The sequence below is a fragment of the Microcebus murinus genome, chromosome 19 (genome assembly GCF_040939455.1).
Source record: "Microcebus murinus isolate Inina chromosome 19, M.murinus_Inina_mat1.0, whole genome shotgun sequence".
Lineage (NCBI taxonomy): Eukaryota > Metazoa > Chordata > Mammalia > Primates > Cheirogaleidae > Microcebus > Microcebus murinus.
Genome location: NC_134122.1, coordinates 3,428,206 through 3,450,648, shown reverse-complemented (window position 1 = coordinate 3,450,648; position 22,443 = coordinate 3,428,206). Strand labels below are relative to the sequence as shown.

The following is a 22,443-nucleotide window of genomic DNA, read 5'->3' as shown; positions in this document are numbered from 1 at the left end:
CTCCACGACAGCCCAGCGAGCAGGTTCAGGGAGCCGTTCCTGCCAGAGAGGCGCGCATTCATAGCTTTTAGAGGAAGGGGCGCCTCCCTTTAAGCAAATCCAATGGTTGAAAACTTCGATTTATCCCAGAGGTGTGCTGAGTGGGAAGGCAAACATTCTGGTTTCCCAAACGTCGTACCGCAGTCGCTCCTTAAATAGCAAGCGTCCGCAGGTTTCCTCGCGGGGCTCTGGAGCCCGGAGGAGGCACGGGCGGTCTCCCAGCGCGGAGGACAGCGCAGGGAAGCCTGGCCCAGCCCACCGTGCCCACGGCGGTCTGCCCGGGCGCGCCGCGGCCCGGGGCGGAGGGCGGAGCCGAGCGCGCGCCCGCCCCGCCCGCAGCCCCAAGCCGGGCGCGCGCTCCCAGGCGGGGGCGGCCGGGGCCCGGAGGCGGCGGCGGCGGCGGCGGCGTGCGCGGGTCGCGCGTGCGCGCTGCAGCGGGGCGAGGGGCGGCGCGGGCGCGCGTCTGTCAGTGACAGCGGGAGGGGGTGGGGGCCGGAGATGGTGGCGGCGGCGGCAGCTCTTCCGACATGAGGCAGCAACCGCGGGAGGGACCGCGGCGGGCGCGGCCGCGGCGGCATCTCTAGCTCGGGGAGGCGGCCCCAGGGCGTGGGCGCGGGCGGCGGGCGTCCCGGCGGCGTCGCGGGAGCCCGGCTCTGCGGCAGAGCCCGCACCCCGCCCGGCCGAGGGGCCCGCGCCCGCCGCTCCCTGCGCTCGGCCCCGCAGCCCGGCCGGCGCATCGTCGGTACGGGCGGGAGCGGCGGCGCGCTCGGCTGGGGAAACAGGCCCCGCTAGACGGGCCGCTCCGACGGGGGCAGTCGCCAGCCACGGGCTCCGCAAACTCGCGGGCCGGTGCCCTCCCCCACCGCGCCCGCCGCTGAGGGCAGGGCCAGCCCGGAGTGCTGGGGGCGGCCGCCCGGGGGCGCGGGCCGGGGTCGTCCGCCGGGCTCGCAGCGCCAGGACCGGGACGGCCGGAGCCCGGGGTCCGGCCGCGCGTTGCCTTTGACGCATCGGAGCGCCGTTTTCTGCAGGATGAAGGGCTTCTTCTGGCCGCCGGCAGAGTTGTTTTTGCGCAAGCGGCTCGCGGTGCTTAGAGCGCTCAAGGTCTGAACTTCCCTCCAGAGCCGCAGTTGGAGAAGGCGAGCGTGCGAGGAGCTGCAGCCGCGCCGAGCGGAGGCCACCCTCGGGGCGAGCAGCGCGCCTCCCGGCTGAAGGCGGCCAAGCTCCCAGGACCCCCCGGTGTTCTAGGTCTGTCCCAAATGGTTTTTGTCCGCCTCGAAGGGGGGACGGTGGAGGCACTGATTAGCCATTATCGACAGTTTTTGTGAGCATCTGGTGCCTTTCCAAGTCTCTTGCTGGAGCCACCACTTAGGAAGGGCACAGCCTTCGTGGCCTTCAGGGTTGTGTGTGCCTGTGTGTGTGTGTGTGTGTGTGTTTGTGTCTGTGTGTCTGTCTGTGTGCAGAAACGCCGACTAACTCTCATTGTTTGCTGACAGGTACTGGCGAGGCGACCCCGGCCGGGAAAGGCGCGGGCGCTCGGCAACATGGCTTCCCCGCCCCACCAGCAGCTGCTGCACCACCATAGCACCGAGGTGAGCTGTGACTCCAGCGGAGACAGCAACAGCGTGCGGGTCAAGATCAATCCCAAGCAGCTGTCCTCCAGCCACCCCAAGCACTGCAAGTACAGCATCTCCTCCAGCTGTAGCAGCTCCGGGGACTCCGGGGGCGTCCCCCGGAGAGTGGGTGGCGGAGGCCGCCTGCGCAGACAGAAGAAACTGCCCCAGCTGTTTGAGAGGGCCTCCAGCCGCTGGTGGGACCCCAAGTTCGACTCAGTGAACCTAGAGGAGGCCTGCCTAGAGCGCTGCTTCCCGCAGACCCAGCGTCGGTTCCGGTATGCGCTCTTCTACATCGGCTTCGCCTGCCTTCTCTGGAGCATCTATTTTGCTGTGCACATGAGATCTAAACTGATTGTCATGGTAGCCCCTGCACTGTCCTTCCTCGTGGTATGTGTGGGCTTTTTTCTGTTTACCTTCACTAAGCTGTACGCCCGGCATTATGCGTGGACCTCACTGGCTCTCACCCTGCTGGTGTTCTCCCTGACCCTGGCTGCGCAGTTTCAGGTTTTGATGCCTCTCTCAGGACGTGTTGACAGCTCCAATCATACTCTCGCAGCCAAGTCCACAAACACTTGCTTATCTCAAGTGGGGAGCTTTTCCATGTGCATTGAAGTGCTCTTTTTGCTCTACACCGTTATGCACTTACCTTTGTACTTGAGCTTGTTTTTGGGGGTGGCTTATTCTGTTCTTTTTGAGACCTTTGGCTATTATTTCCGAGACGAAAACTGCTTCCCCTTGCCGGCAGCCGAGGCCCTGCACTGGGAGCTGCTGAGCAGGGCCCTGCTCCATGGCTGCATCCACGCCATTGGGATCCACCTGTTCATCATGTCTCAGGTGAGGTCCAGGAGCACCTTCCTCAAAGTGGGACAGTCGATTATGCACGGGAAAGATCTGGAAGTGGAAAAAGCCCTCAAAGAGAGGATGATTCATTCTGTGATGCCAAGAATCATAGCTGATGACTTGATGAGACAGGGGGATGAGGAGAGTGAGAATTCTGCCAAGAGGCATGCCACCTCGAGCCCCAAGAACAGGAAGAAAAAGTCTTCCATACAGAAAGCTCCTATAGCATTCCGCCCTTTTAAGATGCAGCAGATTGAAGAAGTCAGTATTTTATTTGCAGATATTGTGGGCTTCACCAAGATGAGCGCCAACAAGTCTGCTCACGCCCTGGTGGGTCTCCTGAATGATCTGTTCGGTCGCTTTGACCGGTTGTGCGAGGAGACCAAGTGTGAGAAAATCAGCACTCTGGGAGACTGTTACTATTGTGTGGCAGGGTGTCCTGAGCCCCGGGCAGACCATGCCTACTGCTGCATTGAAATGGGCTTAGGCATGATAAAGGCCATTGAGCAGTTCTGCCAGGAGAAGAAAGAAATGGTGAACATGCGAGTTGGGGTTCACACGGGGACTGTCTTGTGTGGCATCTTGGGCATGAGGAGGTTTAAATTCGATGTATGGTCCAATGATGTGAACTTGGCCAACCTCATGGAGCAGCTGGGAGTGGCCGGCAAGGTTCACATTTCTGAGGCCACTGCAAAATACTTAGATGACCGGTACGAAATGGAAGATGGGAAAGTTATTGAACGCCTTGGCCAGAGTGTAGTTGCTGACCAGTTGAAAGGTATGTGCATCTCTTTGCATTGTCATCTCTCTCCCCATCCTGTTTGCATGAAATGAAAAGAAAAAACCAATTCTCCTTTCAGCGTCAGATTCTAGAGGTAGCTCAGTTGTCTCAGGATATTTACCATGGGGGAATCTCAGGATCAGTGTGAGTCAAATATCACAGATCTATTCACACTGCAGAAAGGGACACTGTGGCAGAGCTGACCTAGTGAGACCTTTGGAAGGAAAGAGAACTTTGAAAATACATACATCACCAGTTGGCTGTTGACATTCCTGAAATTCTAGGGGGGGCATGTCCATGGGTGTCAGGGCATGAAGCCCTTCAGCAGTCAGAACTTCTGAGCACTTAAAATAAATTGCCTTGGCATTTCATTTAGTCACTCTAAGTCCCATCCAAACATTTCTCTGTGCCTTTTTTTTTTTTTTTTTTTTTAACAAAAATGTGAAGAATAAAACCTCTCTAGGCCTCACTTTGCTTATTGTCACAATAGGGATAGGATGTCAGCTCTGTCCTGCAGGACTCTGGAGAATTAGATGGAAGTATATACTTCTAAGTGCACACTGCCTTTTGCCGAAGGTCTCTTTTTAAAAAATGTTTGCATTTGCAGCTTTCATTTGTTTAAGGATGCTTTATTACTGTGGTGTTTGTCTTATTACATAGACTGTAGACCTGGGTCTGTTAGAATTTCGAACTTCTCAAGTCACCAGGTGGTTTGGAAATGGGAAATGCCCCTGGAGGAGCGTTGATATTCCGTTCTTCTCACTCCTTGAGCTCTGTATCTGACCCCTTGTCCCTGCTTTTGAACTCCTTACTACTATTCTGCATGTTTCTACTGGGCCGCTACTTTTTTCTTTTTCATATAGGACGAAACTCTTTGAGGTCTAGGAAGTAATGTGTAAAATAAGTGGGAACTAAAATAAAGATTCTAAGTAATCTACTTTTCTCCCCCTTCCCCCTTCTTTTAAATGGTCCTTATGTTTTCCTAAAATCTTCTGGAGTGAGGGGAACATCTATTTTGGAAGTATGTAGAGAAAATAACATTGATTTTTAAAAGCCTACATTTGTAAAGCTGTATTGTATTTTGTGGTGCCCACATGCTGTGTAATTATACAGCTAAAAGCCCCCAGGGAAGAAGGATCCTCCGAAGGAGAACTAATAGTTTAAATCAGAGATGGGAGAAGTAGTAGTTTCAACCAGAGACTGCAGTGGTTGAGTTAGGGCTTGTATAGGTTGATTGTTGGCCTTGAAATAATCCTATGTGCTCAGTTGGCATTTTGCTTTCTCTGGCTTTGTTATCTGGCAAGAGTACTTTATCCTTCTTGTGATTTTTCTTTATTACCTTAATCTATTGTTGAAGAATTTATGGATGTAGGAGAAAAATATTTTCACCTGAGAATTCCCTTGACTTAGTTTTACAGGCTATGTCAAGGAGGTCAGAAACTTTGCTTTGCAATTCACTTGAAAGATCCTGCCGTGACAAGTGTCTTTCTGTTTAGGAGGGTGGCACCTACCTGCTCTTGAACCTGAAGGTGTTAGTGGACTAGGGTATGGATGTTACCGCTGCTCGACATTTTGGCATTTTAAGGACCCGAGTGTGTGGGCTCTGTCCTTGGGGACTGTGGGACAAATATAAGAGAAGGGAGCTTGCTGCATTACATTAAACTAAATATGTTGGACCAAAGGACAAGATAGCAATTTTGTAAGCTGTACTGTATATAGTATATTACTTGAATTTCAAAAATAAAAGCGGGTATAATTATTATGTTTGGAAATCACCAAGTCATTGAATCTTTGAAATTTTTGTTAATTTATTGGTAATTTTATTTTCAATTTGTAGATCAGGAGTCTCAAAGACACCAAAAAAACAAAAACCAAAAAACCCCAAATGCTAGAGAGTGGGTTTTTGATTTTTTTTAAACCTCAAATTGTGTAAATTTGGTAAATTAACTTTTTCTTTAAATTTGTATAGTATATTTTAAAGGAAAGTTTTAGTATTGCATGGAAGGTAGGAAAAGATAAGGCTTAGCTAAACTGTTGATTTTTTAATATGGTATTCTCTCCTTTAACTGTTTCCTGAGATCATGAATTTTGCTTTTTTCTTCAGCTCATTTTGAAAACCTTTACGTGTAGAACTCCAGGAATAGAGTACATCTACACAACTTCCTGACCCTTTTGGATACTGTCGTGATGTTGTACAAAGCTGATAAATTGAGATGATAGCATAGATTATAGAAGACCTTTCAAACACTTGGTGAAGCTTCTATACATCAGGTTTATTTTAGCATTCTGTCTTTAGGCTGGTAGCAGATATTTTCTCTATACACGATTGGGTATTAACCTTAACTTCTCATCCCCTTTTCTTTTCTTTTTTTTTTTTTTTTTGAGACAGAGTCTCACTTCGCCCAGGCTAGAGTGAGTGCCGTGGCGTCAGCCTAGCTCACAGTAACCTCAATCTCCTGGGCTCAAGCAATCCTGCTGCCTCAGCCTCCCAAGTAGCTGGGACTACAGGCACATGCCACCATGTCCGGCTAATTTTTTCTCTATATATTAGTTGGCCAATTAATTTCTTTCTATTTATAGTAGAGATGTGGTCTCGCTCTTGCTCAGGCTGGTTTCGCACTCCTGACCTCGAGCAATCCGCCCGCCTCGGCCTCCCAGAGTGCTAGGATTACATCATCCCCTTTTCTGATAACAGGGTTGAAAAGACCCAGTAGAGGACTCTGTAGAAATGAACATCAGTAAAATGCGCAGGGGATTCTAGAACCAGCCTGGCGATGTGAAAGGAAGCTACTCTTGTCTAATTTATCTGAACAGGCTCTGTGGAAGGTGGAGTTTCATTATTTCTGCATATTCACTCACTCTAAAATCTTCACTGTGCTCATACTTCACACCTGGCACTATGGATTAGAAGATGGATTCATGATAATTCCCAGCCTTGGCGGACTCACAGTTATAAATGTTGTTATAGCGGATGTCAAGAGTTGGGAAACACTTTAGAGAGGTCCTTATGCTTGACGTGGACCCTGAGATGGAGCCATGGCTGTCCATGTGAACAAAAGAACACTGGGTACAGACAGAAAGCAGGGGGAAGGGCTTGGGATTGTTTCTCGGTGGGGTTGGGCAATTGTACGTAGTGCTTCAGCATGAGGAAGGTGGTGAGTAGCATGGGAAGGAGTTGGGATTTGATCCTGTAAGTGATGGGGAGCCACTGGGCCTCTAGTAGGAAGGAGGCTTAGGTCATTTGATTTGCAGCTTTTGAAAGTTCACTCTTTCAGGTCTAAGGTGTGTGGGTTGGAAGGGGGTGAGACTAGAGACTAATGAGCTGTTTGAATAGATCCCAGGTGGGAGTGATGGTGGCCTGGACCAAGGCAACAGCAGTAGCTGTGGAGTTGAGGGGGGCAGGTATGAGTATGGAGATCAACTTGACAGGACTTTGAGCCAGATTTAAACCAACCACTGGCAGGAGGGGAGGGGCTTGATTGTTTGAATGGGAGATGGCATTTTAAGTTTCTGGAATTGACCTGGAGATACTTTGGAGTCAGGAATATGAGAGAGGCCTTTGAGGTTCTAGGGTGTGAATGGAGAGTGCAAGACTGAGTTGCAGAATATGAAATAGACCTGGACCCCTTGGCTTGTTCATTCATTTAGCAAGTAATTGATTCTGTGCTATGCACAGTTCTAGGTCCTGGGGATACAACAGTGAACAAAACAGACAAAAAGTCTTGCTGTCATAATGGGGATGGGATTTTTAATTAATAATAGGCCTTCTAATAGGGGAATTTTAATAAAGGATTCAGCAGGGGAGTCAAACAATAAGTTAATATATAAAATTTGTGTTAAGTTCTGAGGAGAAAACAAAGCAGGAAGGGGGACATGGAATATGGGTGTGTGTGTGTGTTTGTATAATCTTACATATGGTGGCCAGTCACTGAGAGATGGTTGAAGGAATTTCAGCATAGGGCTAGGATTTCGGAAATAATCCCTAAAATAATAGAGAATTATTAAATATAAGGAGAAATGGTCTGATTCAGTGATGGGCAGAAGGCCCCTTCCACAGCATTTGGAATGAACTGCTAGACCAAAAGGCATAGAGGCCGTTTTGGGTCACTGGCAAAAAGGTGTAAGGCATTTTATCTAGAGCTGTTGGTTTTTCCTATATCATAGATACAAGGTCACAAAGACAGAAAGCGAAACTGTTAGAAAATATCTGTAGATATCTTTTTTATCCCTTGTAATAGTAGGAAGATAGGACAAAGAAGGAAGACGGAACAGTCACTCCAAATCAACACCAACTATTATGTCTTTTTGGAAAGGACTATCTGGTAGCTATCACATTGCTAGATACAGAAATTTAAAAAAGCCTTTTCCTCCAGCCACACTTTAGGCTTCTGGAGCAACTGGGGGAGAGATCCACTGGTATTCATTTGGGCAGATTATCACTCATTGGCACCTCCACAACTGAGATTTTTGCTTTTCCTTGGAAGAATTTGTATCTAGGCCCTTTCTGGGGCCACTTCTCAAACTGACAGTGGACCGAGACCCTCTATATGTGTTAGCCTTTGCTGATACCTGTCCCAGCCTGGAAGTCTGTGCTCCCTCTTGACTTATGGGCACAAGCCTGTCAGTTGACAGCTAAGAGCCCCAGCCAAGTGCTAGTTTGGGGGGCAGTTGGATGCTCTGGTATGTCCCTTGCTCCCCAGGATAGCTTGGATGGCTTTTCCCTGCTAAGCATGTAACTCTTGCTACTGTGGTGCTAACCCGTTAGCTGATAGCTCAGTCTCCCCTCTTGGAAATTCTATGTTTACCTGCATTCTCAAGTGGGGTCACTTGCAAATGTCAAAACACCAGACTGGACCCAGTGGCTTACACCTGTCATCCCAGCACTTTGGGAGGCCAAGGCAGGAGGATTGCTTGAGGCTAGGAGTTTGAGACCAGCCTGGTCAACATAGTGAGAGCCAGTCTCTACAAAAAATAAAAAAATTAGCCGGGCATGGTGGTGGTTGCTTATAGTCCCAGTACTTGGTAGGTTGGGACAGAGGAGGATCACTTGAGCCCAGGAGTTCAGTGCTGCAGTGCACTATGAGCAGACCACTGCACTCCAGCCTGGGCAAAAGAGCAGGACCTTGTCTCTTTGAAAAAAAAAAAAAAAAAGAAAATAACAACAACAACAACAGAAATAAAAACCAAAACAAACAGCCTCTCAGGTAGCAAGTGGCAGAGATAAGATGAAGCAGACACTTTGGCTCGACAACTGGGGTGGGAAACAGCAAACAGCTATGGAGTCAATACTCAAGCACCTCCTAGTGACAATTTTTTTCAGGCTCTTTGGGACCAAATTACATGGTTTACAGTTAGGAACACATAGCTGTTACTTCTGAGGACAAGCTTTTGAGTAGAATTAACCTTTGGCAAAGAAAATTAAGGTTTGCTGAATTGTTGATAGACTGAAGAAGGAAGGAAGGTAATCTTTTCACGTAGAATTACTAAGAATGGGAAAAATTAAAAAGGAGTAAATAAAGAAGTTCAGGATTTTTATCTACTAGTCAGCCTGGTTCACTCTAAAGACCATCAACTTTGTTTTTGTTCAAAGTTCACCCTAAAGACCATCAAGTTTTTTTTTTCCCCGCCTCCCAAGTTTGTTTTTGTAAATTTTTTTTTGAAGGGCTTGCTGTTTGTCAGTATAATTTAGTGGTTAGGTGCTTGCACTTTGGTTTCTGGTACATTTGGATTCAATTCTCAGTTTTATAATTTCCTAACTGTGGGACCTTGGGCAAATTACCCAGGGGTTCTACAATTCGTAGGAGTGATAGTACACCTGTCAGAGAGTTTTGGGAGAATCAAATGAGATAATTCAAGCAAACTGCTTATTAGCATAGTGACTCGTTATGGCCATTGAGTCAATGACTAAGTCTTCCACTTGGCTGAGTCACATTTCATACTGGTCTAAAGGGTGTTTCTTTTTTCTATACTCTGTTTGGTGGTGCACATCTTGTATAATTTGGTACTGAAATTCAGAACACACTGGGGACTGTGATTGTGTCAGTTTTTAGTATTAAAAAGGGCAAGTGTCCAAAATACAAAACACTGATAGTTTGCCCTGTTTAAATTGTAGCTGCCAAGTTTGGCAGCTTCTTTATTGGAAACCTCAGGGAGTTCAGGCAGTATTGTGCTTGGGCTGCTTCAGGTCCCCAGAGATTTGAAGTACTTAACACGATGTGGCTCTTGATAGTTGAGAAATTATGGGAAAATATTCAGCTTCATGACTCTGGAGATAATTGGCTAAGGTTTGAACTAGAGTGGTCATTCAGATCTACTGTATCCCACTGTAGACTCATTTATTTATTCATTAAATATTGAATGGGTTCCTACCATTTGCAAGGCCTGGACTAGATTCTCGAGATAGAGCGTGGCCCCTGCCCTCTTGGAGTATACAGCCTAGGAGAGGAAGTAGACATTAATCAAATAATCACCTGAACTAGTAATATGCACTAGACTTACTGATTATATTAGAAAAATGGCTGGGAGGTAGGAACTCTTTATCTCCATTTTATACACAAGGGGACTAAAGCACAGAGAGGTTAAGTAACTCGTGATGGTCACATAGCCAGAAAAAGCTATTAAGTGATGAAGCCAATATTTAAACCCAGAGGACGGCATCAGAAAACATTAATACTTACCTTGTAGAATTGTTGTAAGGATTAAATGAGAAAATTCATGTCAAGTACTTCGGAAAGTACTGGCACATAGTAACTCTCAATAGAGAATAGATTCATGAACTAGTATTATTGAAAGTGGGGATGAGTTTCTTGGCAGCAGCAACAGCCAAAACAACTATACTTTTCTTTAGCTCTTCCAAGTTGATGGTGTTTTCATGCACGTTGTCATCTCAGCCATTGTAAAATCTTAGGATTGTGGAAACTGTGTATGTTTAGATGTTTTTATTTGCTTGATTCTTTCTATTTATATACCAGTTTTCACACTGAGTTGGTTTTTTTAACACCTCCAAAGGTGACCAGTGACTTGGGGAATTTTAGCTTATTTGATATATTTCATTTCCTTACAGATACCTTATTTTTGATGCTTATATTGTCCCAACTTGGGCCTGTGGGAGTCCCTTTAAATTGGTCCCTGAGTCCTTTTCATACAACCCAGTGATCTTTGATAGCTCTTGTGTTAATTTTTTTTTTTTTTTTTTTAAAGACAGAGTCTTGCTTGGTAGCTAGGCTGGAGTACAGTAGTGCAATCACAGCTCACTGTAACTGAACAGCTCACAGTTCACTTGAACTCTTGGGCTCAAGCGATCCTCCTGCCTCAGCCTCCCAAGTAGCTGGGACTACAAGTGCACACCACCATGCCCAGCTAATTTTTTAAAATTTTTTATGGAGACATGGTCTTGCTATTTTGCTCAGGTTAGTGTAGAACTCTTGGCTGGCCTCAAGTAATCCTCTTGCCTTGGCTTCCCAGAGTGCTGGGATTACAGGTGTGAGCCACCTTGCCAGGCCACTTTCATACCCATTTAGTAACAACATTTAGTAACACTTTTAAGGAGTAGAGAAATTGTAGGTATTTAAATCTCATTAATTCTGTTTGTCTGATATGTTTATTCAGAGAGACTGAGCTGAAGTTTACCCTCTCCTTTTTTGAAAAGAAAATTAGTAGTATATACATGTTTATATGAAACTAATGCCACAGATGAAACAGTTGGTGCATCTTCAAGCTCTTTGGAAGCTTTAATTTGCATTCTTACAATTGGCAATTATAGAGCAATGCAGCATTTCTTTCTGTGATATCTTCCCACTAATACCTATTGGGGGATGGGTGCCTGTGAATGTAGGTAAATAGTGATAAAGAACAATAAAAAGAAAGAAATCCTAAACCAAAGTGTAGATTACCTATTTGCAGACTGAGGAGTGCCCCCAGCCCAGCAAGCCCCATCCCCCAGGACAGCTATGGAAAGTTCCAGAAGGCCCAACTCCAGGAATTCCTTCCCTTTACAGGAGCTTTGCTTCGAATAGTGCCTCCTGGAACTATGGTCCAGCCACTCTCCTTTCCGTCTTGCCTCACAACTGCTTGCCTTGCTTATTTTGTTTATGATCTGTTTCTACTCCACTGGAATGAATGCAGGTATCTTGAGAACAGGAATTTTCCCATGTTTGTTTATTGCTGTATTCCTAGTGCTGGAAATATAGCCAGGCATATAATAAATGTGCAGTAATATTTGTTGAATGAATGAATGGATATTATAACTACTCATGCTCCACATGTAAGCACCCTGTTATGTGTGAAACCACACTCCAAACATCTACACAGAAGAAACCAGAAGGCAGAGGAAAGGCAACAACCACTTTGCTAAGAACAGTTGAGTTTCATTAAATACAGGCCACAGGTGGGGTTTGAAAGGCCCTAGAGAGAAGACTGTGGAGTGTGAAACAGGCACATGGGCGTCCAGTGGTGAGTGGACAGTGTCGGGGCCCAGGGCTCTGAGAGTGCTGGGGGAGGGCTGGGTGGTGTAGAGTGGCTGGGCCATAGGGCAGGAGTACAGAGGACTGAAATTCCAAGTGCTTATTTAGGACCCAGAAAATGTAGGGTTGAATGGCTTAGTTTAGGCAATTATTTTTAAGCTTTGTACAGGAGATTTCGAGAAGTGTATTTGTCTTTAATAATACTGTAGCTCCTGATAATTCTTATTTGATTATCATTTATACACATGAAAAACCAGCATACCCTTTTTGGCAAAGCTCCAGGGTAGTCTTTGTGCATAATTTCCAGGATTTTTATGTAATGCTATTAAAATCTGTTCTGTGTTTTTTTTCATTACAAAGAAAAATGTGCCACTGAAAGCAGCTTTTGAATCGTTTATTTTCATGTTTGAGTTGTTTGGGAAATATTAACTACCTTTTTTTTTTTAACAATATTTTGGAGAGTGGAAGAAAACCCAGATGCATGTGATTTATTTTCTTGTATATGAATATTAAAATACAATATATTAATACCATTAACACTATAACATTTCAAGGAAAAGGGTTTATTGCATATTGATTGAGTTAGTTTCACCCTATTAAGTATTACTCTTGCGTTCTGTAACTTCATAAATGAGTTCTTCTCCCTGTGAGAAAGTCCTGCTGCTTCTCATGGCCATTAGTGTTAATTTTTGTTTGTGAATGAGCTGCCTAAAAACTGGGTGGAGGGGAGGAATTCTGAAAGGAAAGCACTTTTATAGAATTATCTTATTTTTAAAAATGAATTTGTTGCTTTCCATCTGAAGATTTTTCTCCTGTGGGCAAATAATTTAATCTCTCAGGTTTTTAGTTTCCTCATATTAGTAAAAGTTTGAACTAGATATGCTTTAAGATTCTCCACCATTCTCTAAGAATAGCTGCTGATATTCTCATATGATTGGAGAATACTTCTCATTCTTAATGCGAAGAAGTGGTTTCCCTTTTGTCCATTTGTTTAAACCCTCATTTAGACAAATTTAGCACAGGGAAACTCAGATTTACAGAACCACTAAATTGCAGGGTGTGTGTGAGATTTTTAACTTTATAAAGGATTCTTTACTTCCTTTGAATATAAATAAGATTGAGTTCTGGAAGTATAATTTACACATGGATTTTTAGGATCACATTTGTTGAATAAATCAGGGTTTTGTTAGAGGAACCCCATTTGATTTTGAAAGTTTGAGAGACACTTTTGAAATGGCTTTGAGAAAATGTGAAGTGAATAAATTTGAAAAAAAAATGTGCTTCATTTCCCATTTTAACATTATTTAGGAGAATGGAAAGTTAGTTGCCAATAAAATGAATTTCACCGTATTTGCAAGTTTTTCAGTATTATTACTGAGCAAATAACTTGTATAGCTAATAATGTTCTTACTGATTATTCCATTAATAAAGGACTCACTTGCTCCTGAGTGAGTTGCTGGATCTACATACCATATTTTTAGTGTGCCAGGGGATGTGTTAGGTCTCTAGTAGTCCCAAAATTAATGCATCTGACAAATGTCTACCGTAGACATTGGAATTAATAATTAGAGGTCACCAGTATTGGAAGGAAACTCCTGGATTTTGTCATGGATTTATAAAAAGTTTTGAATAGTTTTCTTTTTTTCCCCCTTCAGAAGCATATTTTTCTTTATTGAAATCACAATGTAGAACATTTGATTCCCTGTAATTTCAATTTTCTTTGTTCAAAGTGTCTCTTTTCTAGATCTCTTGAGTTTCTGTATGTGCTTTTTCTTTCTTTTTGCCCTAATGATAAAGAACACATATTAAAGCCTTTTCTCTCTTTTTTTTTATTTTTTTTTTATTAATCTTTTTAAGCCTTTTCTCTTTTAACAGCTTGTTCCCTGGATGAGATGGTGTTCCATCTCTCCAGGAGTATTTGATTAAATATCACCTCCATTTTATTTTTCTGGCTTGTCTACATTTCCCCTTTTCTTTATAGTAATTTGAATGTGCTATTTTTTTCTCAATGATTTTTGTAACCTTTCCTAACAAACGGCAAAGAAGCTCATGGAAAGTAACGTAACATTTGCTGTGATTTGTGTGGCTGGAGAAATAATGTAGAAAGGGAAAAACGCTACTTGGTTCTGAAAGACAGTGTTGTCATTGGGTATATGTCATCCGACCTGAGAGAGAATTTCACCTCAACAAAGACCCAAGTTGTGAAACTGTAGCTTCCCTGAGAGAAAATGTTATTCAGAGCCTGCTGGAGTCATATGTTTTCTAAGGACTAAAGTGACTGACTCAGTGTGCAAGTAATTGAAGAAGGTTAAAAACTTTTAAAACTACTATGCAAACAAATTTCAAAGGACTTTTCTTGTCTGTAACACACATTTCACAGTGAATTTCTCAGCTGGAATAACTTAATTAATGCTGTGTTCTTTCTGGCTCCCAAAAGAAATTGTGATTATGAACACTTTTAGAGCTGATGATTCTAAGATATCAACTTTGTCACTCTGCCATTTGAAGTTCAGATGGAAATATTTGCTTTTATAGCTGTAGTCATGATGTTGCTTTATTTAGTAGCTATTAAATTTCCAATTCCATATACTCCCCTGGAGGTGTTCCAGTTTGTACTAAGGTTTCTTTTTCATTTAACTGCATTGCTTATGGTGTGTGGAGCTTTCCTGAACAAGGAATATCAATGAAGTTCTTATTATGGATGGTGATGTTAAGCTATTCTGTGATTTATTTTATTTTTCTTAACAGATTTTTTTTTTTTAAGGATAGAATTTATATGCCATACAATTCACTTATTTAAAGTATACAGTTCAGCCAGGGCATGGTGGCTCACGCCTGTAATCCTAGCACTCTGTGAGGCCGAGGCCAGCGGATTGCTGGAGGTCAGGAGTTCAAAACCAGCCTGAGCAAGAGCGAGACCCGTCTCTACTATAAATAGAAAGAAATTAATTGGCCAACTAATATATAGAGAAAAAATTAGCTGGGCATGGTGGCGAATGCTGTAGTCCCAGCTACTTGGGAGGCTGAGGCAGCAGGATTGCTTGAGCCCAGGAGTTTGAGGTTGTTGTGAGCTAGGCTGACATCATGGCACTAACTATAGCCTGGGCAACAAAGTGAGACTCTGTCTCAAAAAAAAAAATAAATAAAATAAAATAAAGTATACAGTTCAGTGGTTTTTAGTATATTGATATAACCATGCAACCATCACCACAATCAATTTTAAGAACATTTTTATCACCCTAAAAAGAAACCCTGTACCCATCAGCACTTTCCATTTCCCCCCAAACCTCTCTGACTCTGGCAACCACTAATCTACTTTCTGTCTCTATGGATCTTCCTGCTCTCTGGATATTTCATATAAACAGAATCATACAACATGGAGCCTTTTGTGTTTGGCTTCTTTCCCAGAGCCTAATGTTTTCAGGGTTCATCCATGTTGTAACATGTATCAGTACTTTGTCCCTTTTTATGGTCAGATAATATTCCACTGTCCGTATTTTATTTATCCATTCATTAGTAAATGGAAAAATATTTTTGTTTGAAGTCAACAATCAAGCTGATTGTTTGAAAATAAGTTGAAATGATAAAAAAATATTTTATTATTTAATAAGATATCTTGACTAAAATTTAGCCATTTCATTTTCACTCATGTTTAGAAGTTTTCCTGAAAGGCACAATTAAATGAGATTTAACACTGAATTATTTGATGCAAATGTTTCATATAGTCAGGTTTTTTTTAAAAAAAACAGCTAGCCCCTTTTCTAGGCTTGCTCCAGGTTGATTAAATATTAAGCTATCTGATCCTTTTCTTTTCTTCCAGCCAGTTCCTTAATAGAGTACTTCAGGGGTAGCATATGGTTGAATATGAAACCAACCTTATTTGATATGTTGTTAGATATAAATATCAGTGATAGTATGTCTTTCTGGATGGGTGAGTTTTCTGAAGAGCTGAGGATTTTGTTTTTGAGTCAATCAAACATTTTCCTGTTTTAACCAATTTAAACATTTGGTTTTATATTTCTGAAATATATAAAACTTTCTTACCTTCATAAAAATGAAATATGCCAAATAAAATTTAATTTTCTTGATGACTCAGTTATTTGTACTACTTGTTATTTGGCTTTTACTAATATAGCAGTTTCCCTATAAAAGTAGGAATTTTGCTTTTCTTTAAGCTGAGATTGCTCTATTTTTCCAGTTGTGTTTTAAAAAATAATTTTTTTGCTTGCTTTCTTGCTATCAGCTTATGTAGCTATTGGTATGTTTTCCTGTAACAGACTTGCTCCTAGTTTTCACTTTGTTCCATTAAAAAAGCACAATAAATAATCAAGCTTGTTAACCATGCAGATACAGTTTGGTTAAAAGGACTAAGGATTCAGTCTTTGTGCAGTTTTTTGGTTGTCAGCTATACTTTAATAAGTGAGATTGCTAGGTACATGAGTTCAGGATGAGTAAGATGTTATTACAGTTATTTTAAGTATATTTTAAAGGATAGAAGGAGAAAGAGAAATTTGAATCAAATTTTGTCTTATAAAATAGAGCATGTTTTCCACAAGACTAAAAGGTAGGTTTCCTTTGCTTATATAGTAGAAATAGAAAATGGGATTATAGATTAGATTCTATAATCAATAATTAATTAGAATTAATTATTCTATAACTAGTTATATTATAAAGCTAAAATGTGAATGTTAAATTAGGGAAATATTTATTTTTATTAAAATTTACCAGAATTTTAGGAAAGTACTTTCCCAAGAAATATCAGGTAAAAAGAATTGTAGAAATTTTGTGTGTTCTTTACTATACTGGTGGGGTAGAACTGGCCAGATTTTTTCCTCTTTGGTTTAAAACCAAAGAGGTATGTGTAGATTTTTATCCTAGAAATTTGATAATCTGGCATTCAGTAGCACTCAAACTGTGATAGTTTGTTGCTGTTGTTTGTTTTAGGAAGGTTTGTTCTTATTGAAGGGTCTGGCCAATAGCTAACCTACCTAGTGTGCGCCGTCAGTGTCTTAATTTTCAAAGTACAGTTGACCCTTGAACAACATGGGTTTGAACTGTATGGGTCCACTTTACACAGCTTTTTATCCAATAAAAATATTGGAATTTTTTTTTTTGAGATATATGACAATTTGAAAAAACTTGCAGATGAACCATATAGCCTAGAAATAGCAAAAAGAAAAAAATTAAGAAAGGTTTGTCATGAATGTATAACATATGTGTAGATACTAGTCTATTTTATCATTTACTACCATAAAATATAAATCTACTATGAAGAGTTAAAATTGATCAAAACTTACATATATAAACACAGACTGTTTTTTTTTTTCAGGCTTAAAAATTAACTTTTATTCACTAACATTATAAACGCAAACATCCTTACATTTAATTTCAACACAAAAGTTATTCTATTTATAAATCTAGCAAATTTAAACAAGCACATTTAAGGGGTATGTGGCTAATTTTGGGACTGTGTTTCAAATGTAGTTAAGGGAATGTCTTTACCCCAAACTATATAAGTTTTGTATATCTGCTTTCCTTTTTAAATACTTCAGTGTTTAAACCTGTGACCCGATAAATTTTCACTTATTCTTGTGGTGACTTTGGGTTCCTGTCATGTCCCAATAACTAACACATGAGTGTTATATCGAGGAAAAACACAGACTGTTAATGGTCCCTTTGGCAGTGGACAGAAATGTAAACAAACATAAAGATGCAGTATTATATCTCTATAAAATTAATTGTAGTACATGCTGTACTTTGGTAATAATTTTGTTGCTGTTGTGGTGAGCTTGAGTGCTGCCAGCAGCTGCCTAAGATGCGGGCAGTTATCTCTCCAGAAAATTGCATATCGAAGTAAAAAGTGATCTCTTGAGGATCTCTCATATTTTTTATCATGTTTAGTGCAAGGCTGTAAACCTGGATTAACACCCTGGGACCCATATGTAGTGCCACTAGTGGTGCTGGAAGTGCTCCCAAGAAGCAGAGAAAAGTCACGATATTATAAGACAACGTTGAATTGCTTGCCACGCCCTGTAGACTGAGGTTGCTGCCATTTCAGGCACATGATTCATCTTGTAAACAGATGACATGCACTTACAGTATCAGTAAATACAGTACAGTGCTGTAAATGTATCTTCTATTCCTTATGATTTTCCTAATAACTTTTTTCCTCTAGATTACTGTAAGAGTACAGTATGTAATACATGTAACATATAAAATATGTGTTAATTGACAGCTATTGGTAAGGCTTCTGGGCAACAGTAAACTATTAGTAGTTATGGTTTGGGGTAGTCCAGTTATATGTGTATTTTTGATGGCAGTGGGGTTGGTGCTCCCAACCCTCACGTTGTTCAAGGGCCAATATTTAGATACTTTAAAATGGCACGTATTGTACTTAAAAAATGGCAATCTGAGCATCCGATTTCCCCTTGGGGAAGTGAGTCACCCACCCTGAAGGGTTTGGGTGAGCATTAAATGAGATATATGCATGGAAGCATCTGGCACTAGGGAGGTATTTATTGAATCTTGGTTTTGCCCTATCACCTCCTCCCAAACCTGTTTTCATCAGTGTTGAAATCCATGCACTCGATATTACCCCGTGAGCAGTGCCATAAGCAATTAGGAGGCTCTATAAATGCTGAAACCTCACACCAGACGTGTGGTAGCAGCAGGAAGTTCACCAGCTTCTACGTTGACTTACAGGAAAGAGGCAGGCTCCCTGCTACCTGGCAGAACTTGCCCTTGCATCTTTGATGCTTACCTTGCCCTTCATACGTGTGTTCTCTTGCCCTGATCTCAGTCTGTCAGTGTCTTGGGCCTCTACCAGGCTGGGACCCTGAGGCACAGGGGTGTTTGCTGTGACTGTGGTGCAGGCCAAGCACTTAACAAGTGCTGCTGGATTCAACCTTTTGTTCATCTGCAAAACACATACCAGGCCCTGTTCTCAGCCCTGGGACACATTGTGACAAAAGCTGCTGCCCGAGGGAACTCACCCTGGGGTAAGAGAGCCAGATAAAAAAGATACACAAGAAGCTGGACACAGTGTCCCATAGCAATGCAGGGTGTGCAGGGTGAGGACAGACACTAACGTGAGTGATTTTATATCTGATGGGCAAAAAGTGCAAGAATCTCTCCTAACAGATGTTAATATCATGGCAGATTTAAAACTATGAATGTGACACTTTAATCCTTTGCTTCTCGCTTTGACAGATAAAAATGTATTTTCACATGTCAAGTGCCCAGTTCAATTTTTCCCACAGAGAATTATGTGCCTAGACTTAGGAGGTTGGAATTTCTTATTTATAATCATCTCGGTGGCATTGTTGTGAAAATTCCTCAGGTAAGGATTTTGAAGATTTCTCTTGATCTAATTACTTCCCTCCTACTCTAAACTGTAGGCCTGCTGTTGATGTTCCTGATTGCTTTCATCAATTTTCTCTGATACTGGCCCCTAAAGTCAGGCTTTTTGTACTATATCTAGGAACTTTTTTTTTTTTTTTGAGACAGAATATCACTCTGTTGCCTGGGCTCTAGTGCTCTAGTGCCGTGGTGGCAGCCTAGCTCACAGCATCCTCAAACTCCTGGGCTCAAGCAATCCTTCTGCCTCCCAAGTAGCTGGGACTACAGGCGTGTGCCACCATGCCTGGCTAATTTTTTCTATTTTGGGCAGAGACTGGGGTCTTGCTCTTGCTCAGGCTGGTCTCGAACTCCTGACCTCAAGCAATCCTCCCACCTTAGCCTCCCAGAGTGCTGGGATTACAGACATGAGCTACCAGGCCTGGCCTGGAGGAACTTTTTAAGGCTTCATATTCTGCCACTTCCTCCACACCCCTTACTGTTATCCTACAGTTTCCTGATGATGTGTTGACTTCTTTTAAATTGAAACAAAATTCACATAACATAGAGTTAATGATTTGATAGTAACAATTTAGTGGCATTTAGGGCATTTACAATGTTGTGCAACCATCACCTCTGTCTAGTTTCAAAACATTTTTATCACCAGGAAAGAAAACCCCAAACCCATTAAGCAGTCACTTTCCATTCTCTCAAACCCCAGCACCTGGTAACCGCTAATCTGCTTTCTATTCTGGGATTTGCCTATTCTGGACATTTCATGTAAATGGAATTGTATAATACGTGACCTCTTGTATCCAGATTCTTTCACTTAGCATCATGTTTTGAAGGTTCATCCACGTTGTAGCATGTGTCAGTTCTTCGTTCCTTTTTATAGCTGCATAAAATTTAATTATATAGACGGATCACATTTTGTATTTCTGTTCATCTGTTGATGGACATTTGGGTTATCTCTACCTTTTGGCTATTGTGAATAATACTATGTACAATTTTTTGTTTGAATACATATTTTCAGTTCTTTTGGGTATATACCTAGGAGTGGAGTTGCTAGGTCACATGCTAACTCTATATTTAACATTTGACAAACCTCTGCCACTTTAAAAATGAGGAATATTTAAGATGGACCCTTAAAAAGCCACATTGGGTGGTCAGATATTTCAGAACACATCCTGTGAGGTTAGAGTTAAGCCAGTAACAGATAATGCTATGAATTATGTTAACTTGGTTGAAATAATTACTTTGTTCACTATAAATTGGAATAGTTTTGTGATTAGGATAAAAGTATAATGTAGATATAATAGTTTAGAGACTTAAAAAAATAGGAGTTTTGGCTGTTCCCTTCATGCTGGCATTGGATTTGGCAACTTTGAAATTGTGTGTTAGATAAACAGCTGGTCAAAAGTACTATTTAAATATTGACCAAAAAAAAAAAAAAATCCCAAACAACTCTAGGAACTTTCTTGTTCAAATGAATTCAAACTGTCTAAATACAGTGTGATAAAATTAGGCTTCCCTTCTGGTTTCTGTGGGGTCGAGCAGCCCATGAGCCTGTGCCCGGCTGGGACGCCCTGCTGGTCAGCTGTCCTTAGAGCGCAGGGGTGTGGGACGCTTCCCACAGCCAGCAGCGTTCCCACAGTGCTTCCTTAATATAGAACGTTCTTAAAAGAAACATTGGCCACTGAAAGAGCTCAACTCCCAAACATGGTCATCAGTTTGTAGTTCATTTTTATTTTGTTTTCATGTAGTTAAAACAAGAAATAGTATGTAAACATGTCAATGTTACCAAGTGTCCATCTTGTTTAGGGTAGAAGAGAAAAAAACCTGAGTTTCTAATTAGAAAAAAAACTTGTTTATCCTTTAGGGCAAAGAAAGAGGCAAGGTCTCCCTGTGACTAAATGGGTGAGGGTGGGGCTCAGCCAGACCTCCAGCCTGTGTCTGCTTGAGAGGTTTTGGGGTGGGTGGGAAACATCCATGGGGCATGCTCTAATGCTAACTTTGGTCAGGTTCCCCTTGGGGTCAGTGACATTGCGCCTGCCTGTTTGTATTAGTCCACCTAAGAGGTGCCCTTGTGTGGAAGCTTGGAATGGCCTACAGGGCAGCTGGGTTATAGTCACCACTGAGATGACCACCAAAGCTGTCAGGCAGCCCTTAGGCCTGTGGAATCCCAGCAGATGTCATCTGCTGTTTGTTAGGGTGTTATTCAAGCCTATAGGTAAGGAGGTAAAACTATTCAGGGTAAGTGGGGGTAGCTTCTTCAGGGGACAGAAGGAACCCTTGGTGGGCATCAGGACCCCATCAGGGAGAGAACTGTTCTGGAAAATGCCCTGTCACTCTGCAGCCAGGCATTTTGCTTTCTCTTTTAAAGCCACCTTTGAACTCATCCATTGGTTGGACAAAGTTTTTAGATACCTACTACAGATTGAGGATACCATGATGAATAAAGTCCTTGTCTCAAAAACCTCCCAGAGTAACCCCTTCACTGCTGGTGGGAATGTGGCATGTGCATCTGCTGTGGAAAGCAGTCTGGAAGGTCCTGAAAAAGTTAAACACAGAGTATCATATGACCCAGCAATTCCACTCTTAGGTATCCACTCAAGAGAAGTGAAAATATACATCCACATAAAAACCTGTGCACAAATGTTAATAGCAGCATTATTTATAATAGCCAAAAGGTGGAAGCAGCCCAAATGACCATGACTGATGAATGGATAAACAAAATGTGATGTATTCATGTAACAGAATATTATTCAGCCATAAAGAGGAATGAAGCCCGGATACAACAAAACAGATGTTGAAAACATTATGCTAAGCAAAAGAAGACAGATGAAAAAGGCCACATATTGTATGATTCCACTTCTATGAAATATCCAGAACAGGCAAATCCATAGAGATAGAAAGTAGATTAGTGATTACCTGGGAATTGAGGGGAATTGATTGGCTGGGAATTGAGGGGAAATAGGGCATGACTGCTGATGGGCACAGAGTTTCTTTTTGAGGTGATGAAAATGTTCTGAAATTGATTATGGTGATGGTTGTACGACTCTGTGAATATACTAAAAATCACTGAATTGTCTACTTTAAATGAGAGAATTGCATGGCATATGAATTATATCTCAATAAAGCTGTTATAAAATACACACCTACAAGACTAACACTAACAATTAATTGGAATATATTGTAGTACAAAGTAATTATAGATTGGAAAGGTAAGATTGGAAACAGAGATTTTCTAGTTCGTGGAGCAGAGTGGGATGAAGGGGATGGTACCGTTGTAGCCTCGTAGGAGGGACAGAGGTCCTTGAGTGATTGTCATTCTGTGGGGATTTGGTTCACAATTTTGGAGATTAAGAATCTT

The 22,443-nt window shown here is 42.0% G+C and overlaps 1 protein-coding gene across 2 annotated transcripts in view; it reads left to right on the top strand.

Moving 5' to 3' along the window:
- The first annotated feature begins 520 nt into the window (after positions 1–520).
- ADCY9 (adenylate cyclase 9) overlaps positions 521–22,443 on the top strand; it is a 112,192-nt gene continuing 90,269 nt past the window's right edge. For both annotated transcript variants that reach the window (XM_012743628.2, XM_012743627.3), the window contains exons 1-2: positions 521–1,284; positions 1,533–3,270. In XM_012743628.2, coding sequence (XP_012599082.2) covers positions 1,581–3,270 — 1,690 coding nt within the window. In that variant the 5' untranslated portion in view covers positions 521–1,284; positions 1,533–1,580. The remainder of the gene's footprint in view (positions 1,285–1,532; positions 3,271–22,443) is intronic.